The sequence below is a fragment of the Motacilla alba genome, chromosome 3 (genome assembly GCF_015832195.1).
Source record: "Motacilla alba alba isolate MOTALB_02 chromosome 3, Motacilla_alba_V1.0_pri, whole genome shotgun sequence".
Lineage (NCBI taxonomy): Eukaryota > Metazoa > Chordata > Aves > Passeriformes > Motacillidae > Motacilla > Motacilla alba.
The window spans coordinates 77,813,244-77,830,280 of NC_052018.1; the positions used below are offsets into that span (position 1 = coordinate 77,813,244).

At 36.1% G+C, this 17,037-nt stretch overlaps 1 protein-coding gene across 1 annotated transcript in view; it reads right to left on the bottom strand.

The window, feature by feature from the left end:
• The window catches only part of TTC27 (tetratricopeptide repeat domain 27), a 114,726-nt gene that overhangs the window by 18,104 nt on the left and 79,585 nt on the right, over positions 1–17,037 (bottom strand). Inside the window, exons 11-14 of the mRNA XM_038131413.1 lie at positions 14,634–14,729; positions 12,437–12,559; positions 6,055–6,282; positions 1,380–1,478 (exon numbers count right to left, since the gene is read on the bottom strand). Of these exons, the coding sequence (XP_037987341.1) occupies positions 1,380–1,478; positions 6,055–6,282; positions 12,437–12,559; positions 14,634–14,729 (546 nt within the window). The remainder of the gene's footprint in view (positions 1–1,379; positions 1,479–6,054; positions 6,283–12,436; positions 12,560–14,633; positions 14,730–17,037) is intronic.

Genomic DNA, 17,037 nt, shown 5'->3' on the forward strand with positions numbered 1-17,037 from the left:
CAGTCTCAGCTGTAAACAGGCATGCTCTTCTAGGATCTAGCTGGGATGGCTGGAAAGGTCAGTGCTCCCAACAGCTCATCACCTCTCACTAGCTGGAAGCTACTTAAACTGCACCACTCTGTTACTGGACAGAAGTGATCTGATGTCCCCTAACACACCTCCGGTAAAACCAGCAGAGATGAGCAGAGATGATTCCTGCCCTTTGCCTGACACTGCTTTAAATGTGAAGCCCCATCACTGAATTCAGCAAAGCGATAACTAGAAATGATTTGAAGAATAGAGTCTGAGCACTGCAATGAAATGTACTCTGTATTGAAGGTTATCCTGAGGCTTAAGGAGCATTTTATTCATGCTGGGAAACCTTTCTGAGACTTAATTAATGAAAATGGCCACTACATTGCTACAGCTGCAGATGCTTAAAGACAGGTTTTGCTTCCAATTGAGAGCCAGTCCAGCACCTTTTACTTAAAAAGGTGCCACCACTTAATCCACTGAGAAGTCAGCTGGCTTAGACATATGAATACAATTAAATACAGGCCCTAGAGACATAAGTGAATCCAGTTTTAGTATCTACTTGGAAGTAAATTTACTGCACTGAACAACAACAAAAAAACAATATATAAAGTAAGAATTTCATTGATGTCTGTATGTACATTTTTTCCCTAAGGAAGTTATTGCATTTTATAATAAAGAAAAAAGAATACTCTGTCACCTCTCATTGCTTTCTCATTCTTTTCTCCAAGAGAAAAGAATGAATAACAGCAGTTTCTATTGAGTAGATGGCATTAACTCTAAGCAAGCAACAAGCTGACAGTCAGGCCTTCTGGCAAAAGTATTGTCAGTGTATTTCTCAGGTAATTCAGCTGGCACCTTCACTGTCTCAATGCACATTCAAACGACAGTATTGTACACATGCATGCCCTGCATCCTGAAAAAATGGCTGAGCTCCATTCTCCCTGCTCCTGAAATATACAGTTATAAATTTATTTCTCACAGGTAAGCTTGACTTTTTTTTTTTTTTCAGGAGAATTTGATTACTTAGAGGACTAAATATTTTAATATAATTTTTTGTTTTATCTCTTTTTATGTCTCCTCACAATTCAGTCATTCCCATGTCTGTTTTAGCAACGTGCGCCAGCATAAAGGAATTTTTCAAATATATTTTAACATTCACACACTCATACTTGGACAAAGATAAGTACTGAGTAAGTATTTTTATGATGCCTTACAACAAAAATATATCCTTCAAGAAGAAGCTTAATTTTTTCAAAGGGCCAAGGTTTAAACAAGTTTTTCATTATTGCTTTGCTTGTTTATAATGAAAACATCCTTGCTGCTTTTAGATAAGCCATCTGAATAGTTTGTTCAAAAGTACATACATCTGGTTCCAATGTCACACAGCGCTGAAATGCTTTGGCAGCACCTTCGTAGCCTTCTAAAGCAATGTATGCACAGCCCAAGGAAAACCATACACCTAGCTGGAGAGAAGAAATTAATGGTTACCTACATACATGGATATTTCAGCACAAAAGAAAGAATTTGCCACGGGAGAACACACAACTCTTGTTGATTTTTACCCATCTTCAGCTATGATAGTACTGTACTGGAAAAAAAATAGTATCCTGTATGCTGATTAAAGAAAAACTTTAGGTTCAAAGTTTTAAGAAATATGGATAAGCAAAAGTATTGACTGCATGAAGACCACTTGACCATTTGTGAAGTGCTCTTTACAGCCATTTTCATTAACAGAACAAAGGGATAATTATTTAGAGGTTTGCATATTTTGTTTTCGTTTGTGAAAAATCCACATTCACTTTATACTATTACAATTAGGTCAGATGATAAACACAAGGAAATGTTTTTCAAGGTAATCACAATTTACAAAAGACATCTCAAATGACCAAACAGAAACAGTTCTAAATTACAGTTCTTCCTCATGTCAGAACATCGACCGTCTCAAGTTTCTATCGCAATGTTTAGAGATAGAAATGAACTCAAATAATGCCTTGCACAGAGAATGGAACTTTACCAGTTCAGTAATCTTGCATTTAAAATCTTTAGTTGTTAGAACCAAATACCTCTCATCAATAAAAATTCAACCACAGAGGAGAACTCAGCACCTCCCTTCTCCACTCCCCTTCTCAGGGAGCCATAGAGAGCAATGAGGTCATGTCTCAACTTCCTGTTCTCCGAACTAGACAAGCCCACTCCTCTCAGGATGTTCCTTCCAGTCAGCCCTTTGTCCAGCTTTGTAGAGCTCCTTTGGATGCTTCCGAGGACCTTCATATCTTTCTGAAATTGTGGGGCCCAGAACTGCACACAGTGCTCAAGGTGAGAACTGCAGACAGCAGGATAATCCCTCCTTTTCACCTGCTGGTTGTGCTGTGCATCCCAGGATTCGCTGCCCTCTTGGCTGCCAGCGCTCACTGCTGACTCACACAGAACTGCTGTCCAGTGCTAAGGTGCATGGGAATGGTACAAAGTTGCACCAGGGGAGGTTTAGTCTGGACATTAGGAAGCATTTCTTTACCTAGAAGGTGGTTAGACGCTGGAACAAATCTTCCTAAAGGTGGTTGATGTTCCAAGGCTTCAAGTGTTTAACAGGCATGTGGTCAATGCCCTTAAAAATGTGCCTTAACTTGGTCAGCAGCTGGACCAGGTGATCATTGTAGGTCCCATCCAATTGAAATAGTCTGTTCTACTCGAAATAGTATCAGATAATGGCATAAATTACAACAAAATACATTTTCATAGCTCTTCCACAGCAAGTTCCTGATTTGCAATGTGGTTAATTCTCAAAGAGCTGCAAGCTAACCAGTATTATCTTTTATAAAAGTTTCATAATTCAGAAAATGATTAAACCCTAAGTACATTAAGAGAACATTTTCTGACAGCATTATGTTTTTTAAATGTATTCAGTCAAAACAAAACAGGACATTTTATAAGGTGTTGCAAAATCAGTCCAGGTACTACTACTCTACTGCAATAAATTCAGCCATTTTTCCATTCTATATGCCAAGGTAAAAAAAACCCCCAGTTTTTCTTGGGAATTTTTTTTGAGAAGGAAAGAGGTGGGGAAGAGGAAGATGGAAAAACAGGTTACATCAACTCTGTATTGCACAACAACATATTACTTCTTGAGATGTCTATTTATATATATATGTGTGTGTATATATATTCTCTTTGTTTTGGGTACTAGTTCTGAAGCAACTAACTCTGATAATTCAGGTTCTCCTCAGGAAATCATAGCAAATATTTAAACACAAAAAACATTACCTTAATTTTTTTTTTTCAAATCAGGGATTTTACAGAGTTGAAGATAATGCTGTTGGCTCATACACAAGCAGCTTTTACATCTATAGACTAACTGCAAACTGTAGCAAACATTCTTACAGTTCTCTCCACTTCAAACTCATTTTCCTGTCTCTAAAACTCAACTTATATCTGCTCCTGACTTAACTGCTATAAGATTTATAGTTAATCTGCTTCAAAGCTTAGATCCCAGAATACAAACACATGACATTGATCTTTGTCAGACCCAGCAGCCTGTGGGCAATCTAATCTTCATGATACTGAGAAAAGAACAGAACAAACTTGACCATAAAGATATCCTTTTGCTTATGAGTGGTGTAAGTGGATGGCCCATCCCTGGAGCATGTGGATAAATAGGAGAAGATACAATTAGCAACTACATCTGGGCTGGGCAAACATGAAAACCTACTTCTCAGCATTGTCAACCTGTCACTTTCATGATTCATAAACTCACCAATCAAGGAAGAAATTCCACATGAAGAGAAAACTATGCTTCTCAAATTTCAGAGGGCAATCCTAATAGTAAATAACCATATAGTCAATATAATTTTTTTCTTGTCCACCAGCACTCCCACATGGCTGCTATCTCATTAACTCCTCCTTATATTCTTTTTAGGTCAGTAACTTCTGGACAGGAAAAGCGGGGGCAGAGACTGGAGCGATCAAGTATGAAATTGAAGGTTAGTTCCAACTTCACAGCTCAGGATACAAGTTAAACAGTGCTTCTGTAAAGGCTGAGAGGAAAAACAGTCACTGCACGCCTTATAAATCTAATGAGCAACAGCAGCACAGTCTCATTTCTGAACTGTGCAGGCTTTCACCACTGGAGAACTGACTGTATGAGCTCTTTGACCTCTGGAATTGTTTGTCAAGCCTTGCAAGATGCTCATAAGTGAAAGTACAAGAGAAATGTGTCTGTCATCCACAGTCGTGAACTAGAACAAGCAATTCTGTGAGCAGCAGTGCTAATGAAGACAAGTTTCAGGTATATTTGAATTGCAAGGCTTTCATTTCTTTGTGGATTGCCCAAAGACTGATAGAGTGATCGGCTTGTATAGCAAACACCTAGCTCAAAGATTTCAATCACACTTGGCCAGCTGGCTAAAAAGTACACAAGATTAAAGGAGGGTTGAGAGGGAATGATTTTATCCATTTCATATTTTGGGGAATCACTCGATGCAGTCTAAAAATCTCTTCCTTCAGAAAGGTTTCTAATAACCACAAAAAATTAGAATTTCTTTATAACAGCATGTCTTTGTTTACCTGATAAATTATTCACAATTCTGAAAACAAGTTAATAATTTAATTAATTATTATTTTCCTTGTGGTAAAATCCTTGCAGCATTTAGAATCAATTTCCACTCTGCTTTTGACCCACAAGATGCCCAAGAATAGGAAACTATTCATTTCTGTAGTCACAGAATACAGACAGAATTTAGGAGACGGTTATGTCAATCTGCACTATCTAGCTGCTCAATCTGTTTGTTTGAAACAATTCAACTGAATCTTAAAAAGAGCTTCCTAAGCAACAAGAGGAGGAAATGTTCACTTTCCTATATGGACTGGCCTATTTTTCTTGGATTTCCTTTCATTCTAAACTTCCTTTGGAACGGATACAAAATAAAAAAGCATTTCAGCAGAATATTTCTCAGTTTTGAGCCCTGTAGGCCATCTTCTGAAGCCCTTTATTATCTGGAAATCCTCCTGATTTAAATAAAATTCCTATCTCAGTAATATATATTTTGCTGGCATTTTCGGTCATTTTATTTTCCATTCTAAAGATGTTTATTAGTTATCTGGAGTTCATTTGAATAAGACTAGGACTCTGATTTATTGGAATAAAATACAGCGAAATACAAAAAAAGCTTCATGAAAATAACTTGAAAGGCTGGAGGCATTTAAAATTTTTCTAAAGCAGAAGTCCAGTTAATCACATGGGACTTAAAACAGCAGCTTCAGCAGTGCTCTTTGAGGGGCAAACAACAGAAGGTGGCATACCCTGCTTTTGCATGGACATAGAAATGGCTATGAGGAGCACAATTTATATACATAAATAGCTACAAAGCTTTTTTAAGTTCTGAAGACCCTTCCACAGAGTGAACCTTACTGGGATGGGATCTAGTGGCTGAGAAACTCAAACAAGATTACAAAAGTTGTCTGCAAAATAGCTTGCAAAGATCAGCAAGAGAAACCAGCCTCATCAAGAGAACTCTTTCCACTGTGGTTTCAATTTTGATGCATTGTTGTACTAAAAGCTACTGTCATCACAAGCATAGCACAGTGCTTCTCAGTGACTCCAGAACTAGACAGACCAGAACACTGGAAAAACATTCCTGTGAAATACAGAGATGAGAATTTGTAGCTCAAAGCCAGGGAAAACTCAGATAGGGTGAAAGGAAACTTTCATTGAAATCTGCATTCCTCTTGCAACTGTTTTGCTTTATAACTTGTTCATAATTTATTTCATGGCAATTATTAATTTGCAGTGGCTTTTTATCTTCGAAATTTCTTTGAAAGAGCTCTACAGGCAAAGATTTGCCTGCATGCAAAGACCTGGATGCAAAAGGATGTCTTTATTTCATACTACCATTTTTAGCCAGTCTTCCAAGTACGTGGTGAAAATTTTGCTAAGAATAGTAATAAACTCTTATTTGTGCCCAGAATTGTCTTTTAAAGAGGTGTCATCATTCAAAACTGAACACATGAACTAAAACCAAAGCCATATGTGCATAATTTCCCAACCTGCATAGGGTTGATCTGTACTGAACGTTCAAAGCACTCCACACATTCCCTGAATTCCCGGTTGCGGAGATGCAGGAGGCCTTTGGAGCGCTGGGCGCGGGCGCTGCGGTGCCTGGAAAGCTCCCAGGCCTTGTCGTAATACTGGTGGTCTTTGAGAACATCACCAAGCAAACAATATAATCCTGGTGTTTCCTTCTTCTCTAACTCCCGCCTGAGTATTTCTTCTGCCTGTTAAAGAGCAAAGAGAAATCAACACATAATGAGACTATTTATTTTCAGTTAATCACCTACCTGAACAAATACTGCTTTAGCACATTGCAATCATCAGCTGAAGATTAAGAAGTAGAGCTAGTGAGGAAATGGTATTTTCATCCAACACAGCACCAAAGATAATGTCTAGAAAGAATGTGGTTCCAAACTGATGTTTAAAAAATACTTCAACGTAAGATGGTGGCTTGTGGTTTAACACACCAAGGAAAATTAAACCATAAAACCAAGAAAGAGCTTACTCCTTTCTTTACATCTTAGGTATGTACTCTGTCCCAAGAACAAATATCAGTCCTGGACATCAAACCTACACCTACACCTTCACAGCAATGAAGTATCAGCCCCATCAAGGTATCTGCAATCCTAGAAGTTTATAATTCTTTTACATGTCCTAGTAAGTACTCCTGCAAATCTCCCCTTTTCTCTAATTGCTCTTTTCTGAAAATAATGATTTCCATTCTATTTTGTCTCACATCAACTATCATACTGTCCGTTGTGGAAATGCCATGCTTTTATGTAAGATGCAGAAATTGTAAATTTATCTAAATGTTTGAAATAAAATATATTTGAAATATATACAGCTTTATAAAAAAGAAGACACAGGCTGTGTCTTCCAGACGTCTATTATGGGCTGTAATAAACTTTCAGAAGCTATTTTTCTCAGGGCCATTATCTTTGCTCTAACAATAAAAATATTGTTTTACTTTTAAACAAGAGATAGTCTGCTTTCTGTGGCTTTTTGAAAAGATAAATACAATGGACAGAGGATCTGTTGTTTGGATGGAACTGTTACCTCAATCCTCCACTGCAAAAATGTAACATACACAATTCAGATCAGTGTAATTTTTCTCTTAGAAAAGATCTACCTGAACAATCTAAATCAAGAAAGATCCAACACTGCCTGCCACAAAAATAAAGTTCAACACTGTAACTCCAGTCATTCTTCTATCATAGCTCCTTTACCTAAAAGGAAACCCAATATCATCTCTGCATCTAAATTATTACTGCTTCTCTTGCATAAGAATTGCTTTCTTCAACCTTCAGATGATCTTTAGAGAAGCAAGGTTTTTACTCCAATCACTAAAATTCATCAAACCTATATGAAAATCATTTTTAGAAAAATGTTTGGTTTACCTTGTTTTGAAATATTTAATGCATAGCAATTTTAACATCTCATTCTTACTATTATTTTTGTAAAGTAACAGAAAAGTCTACAAATATTTGAAGTGCACAAGTGTGAAGAAGAGTTTAGATTTCTAGAAGAATATTAAAATTAGCAAAAATAGAATCCCATTAAGAAGAAAATTGGTGGAAAATTATTAGGAAAATAACTTGACGGCAAGTGTTTTTAAGTGCCCGTGAAGAAGCTCTCAAAGAAAAGCCAAAGAAACTATTGTTTAACATTTAGAATTAGCCCAGCCAACGCACTAGAAAAATCTTGCCTAACTAGAAGACTGTACTTACAGAATCATAAAGTAGTTTAGTTTGGAAGGGAATTTGAGTATCATATAATTCCAGCCCTGCTGCCATGAGCAGGGACACCTTCCATGAGACCAGGTTAATCAAAGCCCCATTCAGCCTGGCTTCCAGAGATTTGGTTAAAGTGCAGTTTACTTCCTCTTAACTGCCTCCATTAGTTGCTATAACATATTAAGAGCAGACATTACAGAAGATTTTTCTCTTCTAGAGCAGAGAGAGCTGATTTTCTGTAGTAACCACATTAGACAACAAAAGATAAGGTGGGGTTTTTTTCCCATTCACATTAAGAAACAAGATTGAAATGTTGCTGAGTAAGGAGATATGAGGTGAAAAGTGCATTGCAAGATGCATCTTCACCACTTCCTCTGCGGGGCACTCCCAAGCTCAGATTGCTGTCATGTGGCAATGCCTAGACTGGAAAGTCAACCCCCTCACTAATGGTGTTTCACATTTAAGAGCAATAAAAACATCATGTTCTGGTCTAAGCTTACAAGAATTCATTGCCAACATAAATACTTAAGCACATAGATAAAAGAGAGAATTAAATAAGCAGAAGTCTGACTTTTTCCTCATCTGATTAGCTATCTGATCACCTCTCTGGCATATTGCAAACATTTTTATTACTGAAATCTTTAAGGCTAGTACAAAGATCAAACTAAAAGAAAAGCCCTGTGTTATCAAAATATTTGCCTTCTACAAAACCAGATAATAGTCTAAAACAGGATTTCTCATTTTGCCTAGGATTTTGTGGGGGTGGAAAAAAGAATGAAAGAGAAAAATCCTTTCTCCTAACTTTGTGGTAAAATGTTTTGAAAAAAATCACATTTAATCTTTGCTAAGACCCCTGCTTCTACAAAAACAAATCTTTCCCTAATAACAAATACTATCAAAAAATATCTTTCACACAGTGCATGTAATATAAGTAAAAGAAATACAGCCACTAGAGATTTATTCTTACTCATTAAAGGGATACATATTATTAAGAAGCATGTTTGTAACTAAAAGTTATAACTAAATTTAGAAAGATATTATATGAAAATTTTCAATTAAAATATAACTTTAAAAAAAGAAGCTGTATAATCCTCACTGACTGAATCAGGTGCATTTATAGCAATACTGGTCTTTCACAGCACAGTCTGCACCAGAGTGGATGGAATTCAATACTAACCTCAAAAGTCAGTTGATTTAAACACAAGAAAGATTTAGGCTCTGATCTTGTCTTCTAAATTACTATGAGTGGTATGGGAATTAAACAGGCAATGCTTCACAAAAATGTCCAATCAGTAAAGAGGGGCCTAGTTTAAACAAAAGGTGGTGCCTTTTCATTACTCACTACGAAGACTCCTGCACACCAAGTTCATGATTCATTCAGCATCTGGCTTCCCAACCCTAAACTTCCACTTGCCATCCCATCCATGTGTTCCCATATTTTAATTTTATATATTTCCTAAAAGACCCTATTAGCCTCACTTTTCACTGATCTAGCAGTTCTACTATTTTACAATTAGTTCCTTTGCTAGTTCAAAGTATTTCCCAAAAGGTAATTTTTCTGCTTGCACATAATTTGCTTGGCTAACAGAGAAGTAGCATGAAGAAGCAGAACAGAGGAGCATGGGAAAAGGCAGTGAGAGAAAAGGAAAGCTCTTTGGTTTTCATTGCATCTTCCCTGTAATTTCATGCAAGACCCTGGGCGACACATTTACTCCTCTTTCTTAGCTTTGTAACCACATATAGGAATGACTACCTGCCTTCTATGACTGTTACTATATATAGTGGAAATTAATCAAGTTCTTGAATGAGCTCACGCACTAATCAGTGTAGTACTGTTTCACATCTGGGAAGCCATACCTGACTTTAAAGGTGGGCTTTTGAGATCTTGCCATACTTGTGTTTCCTCACTCAAATGTTTTGAGGTATCTGTGTCATGCAAGACAAGAAAAAATAACCCTGTAGAACATGGTTTGCTGGGATATGTTGGTCTAAAACCAGACTCTGTATCATGCTGTACACTCTCATGAGATGATGGAATGGAGACAGGGCTGAAAACAGGCTGTTGTAAGATGGAATATCCATCTGATGCCAAATGGCAGATCTCACTAACCTATCAAAAGTCAGCAGCTACCATGTTACAGAGCTCTTGCAAGGGAGAAAGGCCTTACTTCAAGTGGAAGAACTGAAAAGTCACATCTCTGGTTCACCCTTTATTTTCCTTTTAATAGGGAAATAGTACCATTGTTAGGTACCTCTTACACCTTAGACAGAGTTGTCCAATGTTAATAATACTCTTGAGACCTCTGGGTACTGCTCACAGTTAAAAGAAGGGAGAGAGGCACTTTTCAACACCAGTTCTCACTACACACACAGAGATGTCTCCTTTTGCAACAAGTCTGCTAAAGGTAAAATACTTCAGTGAGAAAGCCACAGCAACTATCAATATACTGTGCCTTCAGGTTTTATAATAGTTTTTTCTCCTTGTTCTGTGCCATTTTGCTCATTGCTTGGCACTCTATTATTCTTCTGTTGACTCATGTAATAATATGAGTTCCTACTACTTTTGTTCAGGTTATAAAACAAATGAATCTACAGCCATATCCAGTAACAGTAACAAATCCTTGAAAAAGTTTGCTGAATGTTAGCGACATCTTACTCTGCAAAATTTGTACTGCTACATGGCTCTGTTATATGAATTACATATTTTCTAACAGCACAATGTGGAGCTTCACATGGCCTTATCTACGTGCTCTGTTTCTTTATCAGCAGATAATTCCAAAATAGGAGGAAACTTACTCTGATGTGCCAGTACTCATCACATTGGTATTGCTGATATTTAGCAGTTTTATTAGATTTTTTAGGATTTAAATTTAGGTTTTCTATATAAAAGCATTTGTGAATGAAAAACATACAGAAGTTTATTAAATAGAGTTTGTTTTTTTTCATGGATTTATGCTAAGCCCATTAATGATTTGAACATCTACTGGCCAACATACCGATCCAGTAGATGTTCATGCATTTCTACAAAAATAACTACCAGGTTTAAAAACATCAAAACACTTTTGGTAAATACAAGCAATTCACACTCTGAACACTCTGCAATCAAGAGCACAGATATTCATTCCCCTCAGTGCACAGCTACATGTTTCTAATTTTCTGTCTTTTTGGTCCAAAACTAGCTTTTTTCCAGCTATTCTGTTATTTCATACTTACACAGCATTTTCTCTTTTTCAAAGCACAGCATAATCCCTTATTCTGAAAGCACTTCTAAGCAGTTTCCTGTGTCAGATATCCTGTCCTATTCTCTGAGTGCCATTTTCATAACTCCCTAAGGGCAGTTTGTGAATGTAACTAGGACAGAATGCATTTCCAGGAAATGGAAAATACTGACCTCTATTTCTCCACTGTACTGAGAAGACTGTGATATTAGCATGCTATCCCCAAGGCATGCATAATGTGGCACAGAATTTGCCAGCAAGACATATCTGTCACTTTATAATGAACAAAAGCTAGGCTTTGGGGCATGACTATTAGAAAAAAAAAAGTGTAAGTATAAGGCATTCTGCTTTTTTTCTATCAATTGAAATTATATATCTCCATTAAGCTTAAATCATATTAGAGCATAGTCTTAGTGCTTCTGGTATTGTAAAGGCACATGTACATCCATACATTTAATGCTACCACACACCAAACAGAGGGAAAGGAACGGAAAAAGAGAAAAAACCTATTTTTGTCTGAAATTCAATATTTCTGAATATCCATATAAATTCTGAAAGCAGTGCTTGATAGCATAAGTTCCTGCTACAGCCTGTGTGAGAGTTTGCACCAGAAAGAGAACATAGTTAAATTTACATACAAGTAGGCATTGCTTCCAGGTATGATTTTCTAAAATCTTCCTACCATTGCTCTAATAGTAAAAGCAAAATAATCAACAATAGGAAGGCTAACATAGCCTGTTACCAGCAATTTTAAACAGTTATGTCACTGATATGCACAGTTAGGTGACGGCTTTTAATTGTCTTTGGAGCTGGTCACACACAGTGGTAGCAATGCTAAAGAAATGATGGAGAAGTGCAGGAAAACATGAACACAGACTTAACAAGTAAAGTCTTTTAATCTTACACCACTTCTTGTCTTAAGTGTTTGATTCTGTAATTTGAATATGGTAACATTAAGCAATTACATACATCAAACACTGATGTTACTCTATTTAAAGTGTTTTTTAAAACTACAGCTAATACTTTGAAATCAAGTGGGAAAGAAAATTAATATCCCCTCCAGACAAAGTTTCAAGACTCCATCACGAATGACTGCTACAGCTTTCCTGAAATGCCCACACTGCTGTTTATCCATAGTAGTTAATTCAATTATACTTGAATATTTTCAAGGATCACGATTGCATCTCAAGTGGCTTCTTATTTACCAACTTCTGTTTCATGTGGCTATTACCCCAAGTCAATTCTTTTAGCATTCACAGGTTATGACATGCTCTTATGTGTCCATTTTGCCTAAGGAGATTTTCCTGTGATGACTCTCCTGTAGAAATGAGTGCCATTAGTGTTTTGCCAGCCAAAGCCAGACAGTCCTTCATCTTTCAGATGCCATTTCAAGATGAGATCTCAGCTACATGAAACATTTTTCTTACCTTTCCGTGTTGTCCTGCTCTTTCATAGCAGATTACTGCATCTTCCCACATTTCCAGCTCCTCAAATATTTGTAAGGCAGAGCTGGTGCATCCCAGCTCAAAGAGGAAGTTTGCAAGCTGGCGCTGCAAAGATAAGAAATTCCAGGTAACTAAAAGTAGCAAATAGTGCCTGCAATTTGAAAAGATGTTAGAGGCATTTCTGACAGCAATAAGAAGCAGAAATTTAATATGGAATTATTCTCCTGAAACTTCAGGTTGGAGCCTCTAACAGTGTATATACCTCAAAAACCCCCCACCAACTGAATAAAAACCGTTGTGCTTTGAACAACTTAACAAGATAATACAAAAATAGAAATGGACATGGCAAGAATAAATGGACAGAAATCAACTTCCAGCCCTTAAATGAGGCCCATGTGGCTGGAGAACAGCTGCAGCAGGATGTTGGGAATGCTGAGTGGGAAACAGAGGCCAAAGAAGGGAATTAATGCCCTTCTAGCAATGCTTTGTCACAGTAATCTGCACCTGTGGAGAAACAAAGATGGAGAGAAAGGCTCTGGTACAATTGTGTCCAGTAGCTGTGAGAAATCACTGCCTCAAAGAGCCACTGCCAAGGGTGTTGGTTTTTACACAAACCAATATTGGATTTGAGTTTAGGTTCAACTCCCTAGTTGAGTTTTCCTCACGGTTCAGTCAGCCTCTTTGTTATTTCAAATTCAGCTATTATTTCAGTGTACTAATGAAAATAAATGAGTAATGTCTTCAACTCAAAAACAAACATGGCATGTTTTCATGACTTTGAGAAGTCATCTTTGGTCTTTATTTTTTAAGAGAAGATTAAAATTGCAAATCGGTTTTAACCTCTGAAGTAAGGGCAACATGCACTATGTGTGACATATAGACAAATAGGTTTGAAAAATAAATGGGAGCATTCTGTGTATGGACAGCTTCTTAAGCCCCACACAGTTAACCTCTGCAGTGGACTTGGTGATCCTGAATGGACTCCATGAAATTCTCTACATATGTTATGAACCTATCTTTATTGGTTTGGGTTCAGTATCTGTTGCAAATCCAAAGAGTTACTAGAGGGGAACAGACTAATAGTAAAAAAAAATAACATCTGGCTACAATTCTTTGATATAAATATGTAACAAACTCTGAAAACCTCTTTGTTAGCTTGATATTAATCACTTAGGAAAAAAGTTTTGTCATTGTCTAAAACTAAATCTCATTAATGTTTAATTAAATTTGCTCAGTTATATTTGGTAAAACTAATATATGCAATGTGTCTTCATTACTATGACTAGAAGATTGAGTCATCTTTCATTATAAATCCCTATTTTAGCATTTCTATCTTTGGCTTAGAAAATTGGCTTGGATTGAAAATGCCACTCTGACAAGTGGAAATGAAAACCATATCTGATGGTTATATTACAAGTGCCTGTTGAAAGGTTATGTAGAAAATCTTGAGAATGCTCGGAGAAGATATGGTTGGTTAAAACAACATGCAGTGAGATTAGAAATCAAAAAGGAATAAAATAGCATGAAAAGTAAACCAACATGAACACCTTTGGAGGTATGCAATGTTAACAATTTTCTGGAGTTTGTTAAATACAGCATCATCAGATAAGACTTTAGTGTGTAGATTTCTGTTCTAGAAAATGAAGATGAACAGTGTAGTTATGGGTATAAGAAAATCCTGTCAGTACTAGTAAAAGAGGGGACTATCTCAAAAGAAAAGCTTTCTCAGCTCGAGTTCTTCAGTGTACTATTGACTCCCAACCTAGCTGATTTTACCATGATCAACTTCCCAAAGTGAACTTTAAAAGACAAGAAAGATGCAAGTAACAGTAGCATAAGTAAACCAGTAATAAAAGGTAAGACAGTGGCAAGTTTATTTTAATAGGAGAGATGTATTTGCAAGTTTTAGTCTACTTTGACTGGAGGAAAAAGGAAAGTAAAGAAGAATTGCACTAAACAGCAATTAAACCTGTGCATGTCAGAAGAAGACATGTCAAAGCAGAGCACTGTAGAACTTGATTTCTCTCCAGGAACACCTGGTGTTTGTTCGCTTATGTCTTTATTTCTACAGAGTTTCAACTCAAAGTCGCATCACACTCACTTGACTTCGGAGGGATGCAGCATCAAAAATAACTCCCACTGACTCTTAAGTAAAGATTGAAATGGGATTGTTTCACACCTGTATGGCCCAATGTGGAGGCACCTGACAACAGTAGAAAATCTTCATGCGTTCAGACACTGATGTATTTGTATTTTCAAATTGGTCTGCAAGTGCCTGTAAATGCAAAGTATATTCTGATTTAGTATTTACTCAGATTTAATCAACCTAAGCCCCCCATAAATTCAAAGTATTCAGAATTCTAGGCACTTTTGATATACTGGAGAAATTATAATCAATAATAATCAATACCAGGAATAAGAATCAAATTTACAATCCCAAGTAAACACTTGCAGAGACAAACTGCATCAACTATTGAAGTGACTCTGCCTAATGCGTTTCAGGCCTTAAGCTAGTTTTCCCCTAAGACAGAATTGATGTGCTTTAGGCATGACATTTCTTATTTAGGAGAGAAAGAGAAACATATTAAAGTGGACCACGGTTTTGGAAACAGTTCTAATACAAAATAAATTATTGTGACTTGGCATACAATTCAATTCAGGCTATTTTCTTTCTTTTGGTGAAGCTTTGGATTGTTGAAATATTTTCTTCTGAAGCCCTTTGAAAGAGAGTGGTAATTTCCACAGAGAAAAACTGCACCACTTATTTTTACTCTGAAAATACACTACGAAGCTATTGAAATCAAAATTCAATAGCAAAAAACCCCACAATATTAAAGGAGGCTAGAGCCAGAAAGGTTGTTTGAAATTTTAAGGTAAGGGAGAAACTCTCTTCAAATGCCAGTCACCATTAAGCAGCAAATTTAAGGACAGCATATAAATAAGGGAATATTAAATTACTTGTGTTCACATGATTCACCTATCAAAGTCTCTTTAATAACTTAGTCAGAGACTTACACATGGTGCTACACTGGTCAGAATTTTCTCAGCTTTCTGAAAACAAATGCAAAGATTCCCAAGCAAAAGGAAAAAATTGATAGGATCACCTCTTTCTCTCTCTTTCTAAACCCAGCTGTTGATATCAATAATGCAACTGACAGCTGCATAAAATGAATTCTATGATTCAAACCGCTAAGCATCTTGTAACTGTTATTGATGTTAATGGGATTTACTAAGTGGCTTCATTCTTTTAATAAGAAAAGAAATCACAACATGCAGCAATAATTTAGGCTCTAAATTGATGCTTAACCTCCTAATTTTAAATACCAATGTTTCACATATTTCATCTTATTCACATTGTTTTTCATGAAATTATCTCCACAGGCCTGTTCCTACAGATTATCCAGAAATCTATGCCAAGCAAATGGCTGAGATGTATTTGTAGTAAGGAAAATGACACACTAATAAAATTGCGTTCCTTTACATAGTTTCAGGCAAACCAAAAGAGTCAGAATAAAATAAAACTTTTAAACTAATATTATTTTATTTTAGAAGTTATTTGAATACAAGCTATGTAATACATTACATTTCTTTGTTTTAGTTCTGCTGAAATGTTCTAATGCAATGCAGAAGCACATTTTTCTATACTCTGTTGCAACAAAAATTAAACCAAAAAATTGTCCAATTTCTTGGATACCCATTTTATGAGACCAAACAATGTAGTAAAATACAGTTGAAAAATTTAAAAACAACAATTGCTCTAAGCCTTTCAAAAAGTAGGAAACTCCCAAATATGTCCTGCAAAAAATTTTTTTTGAGGAGTACAGGAAATGAAAGGCAAGAAATGTTTTAAGTGAATCAAAATAGTTTTGGGGTTTTTTTAACACTTTCTCTCCCCCTTTTATAATTTCTATTGTTCCAACAGAAAAACTGAAATACAAAGAAAAACATTTTTTGAGAAGAATGTATTTTATTTCAAAATGTGTGGCCATATCTTTTCTACACTTCTCAAGCAGAAAAGCCTAATGTAAGTGAGGTGTTAGAGGAGAATATGATTGCTAACAAGTAGAATTCTCCCCCTTCCCCTCTGTACTCTGTTCAGAGTTCTAACAAAAACTGAAAATGTAGATAGAACTTATGAATATTATACATTCCTTAAGAAGAGCAAATAGCAATGAATTTAAAAGTCCTAAAAATCTGTGATTAATGCACTCTTTAATACATTGAAAAAATAAGCTCTGACAGTTCTGCCTACTATTGAAGTATAGAAAGTAAGTTACTCAAACTTTGAATTCTGTGTTTCTGAAAAATGCTTGATGAAATAAAATTTTGGCTGTGTAATGGCAAGAAAATGAGAATTCTAACATTACTGCACAGCTAATATCTAACAGATACTAGATCATAGAACAATAAATCAATCAATTCAACAAGTGAGCACTATTAAGTGAGCAGACTTTTTCATTAATGACCTTCAACATAAATACACTGTAATAAAAAAGTATGTAAATACAGAATACTTCCAATACAGTCAGACGTAAGATTTTATGACTTAGTTTAACTTGACACTCAGATTCCTGCCTTGCAAG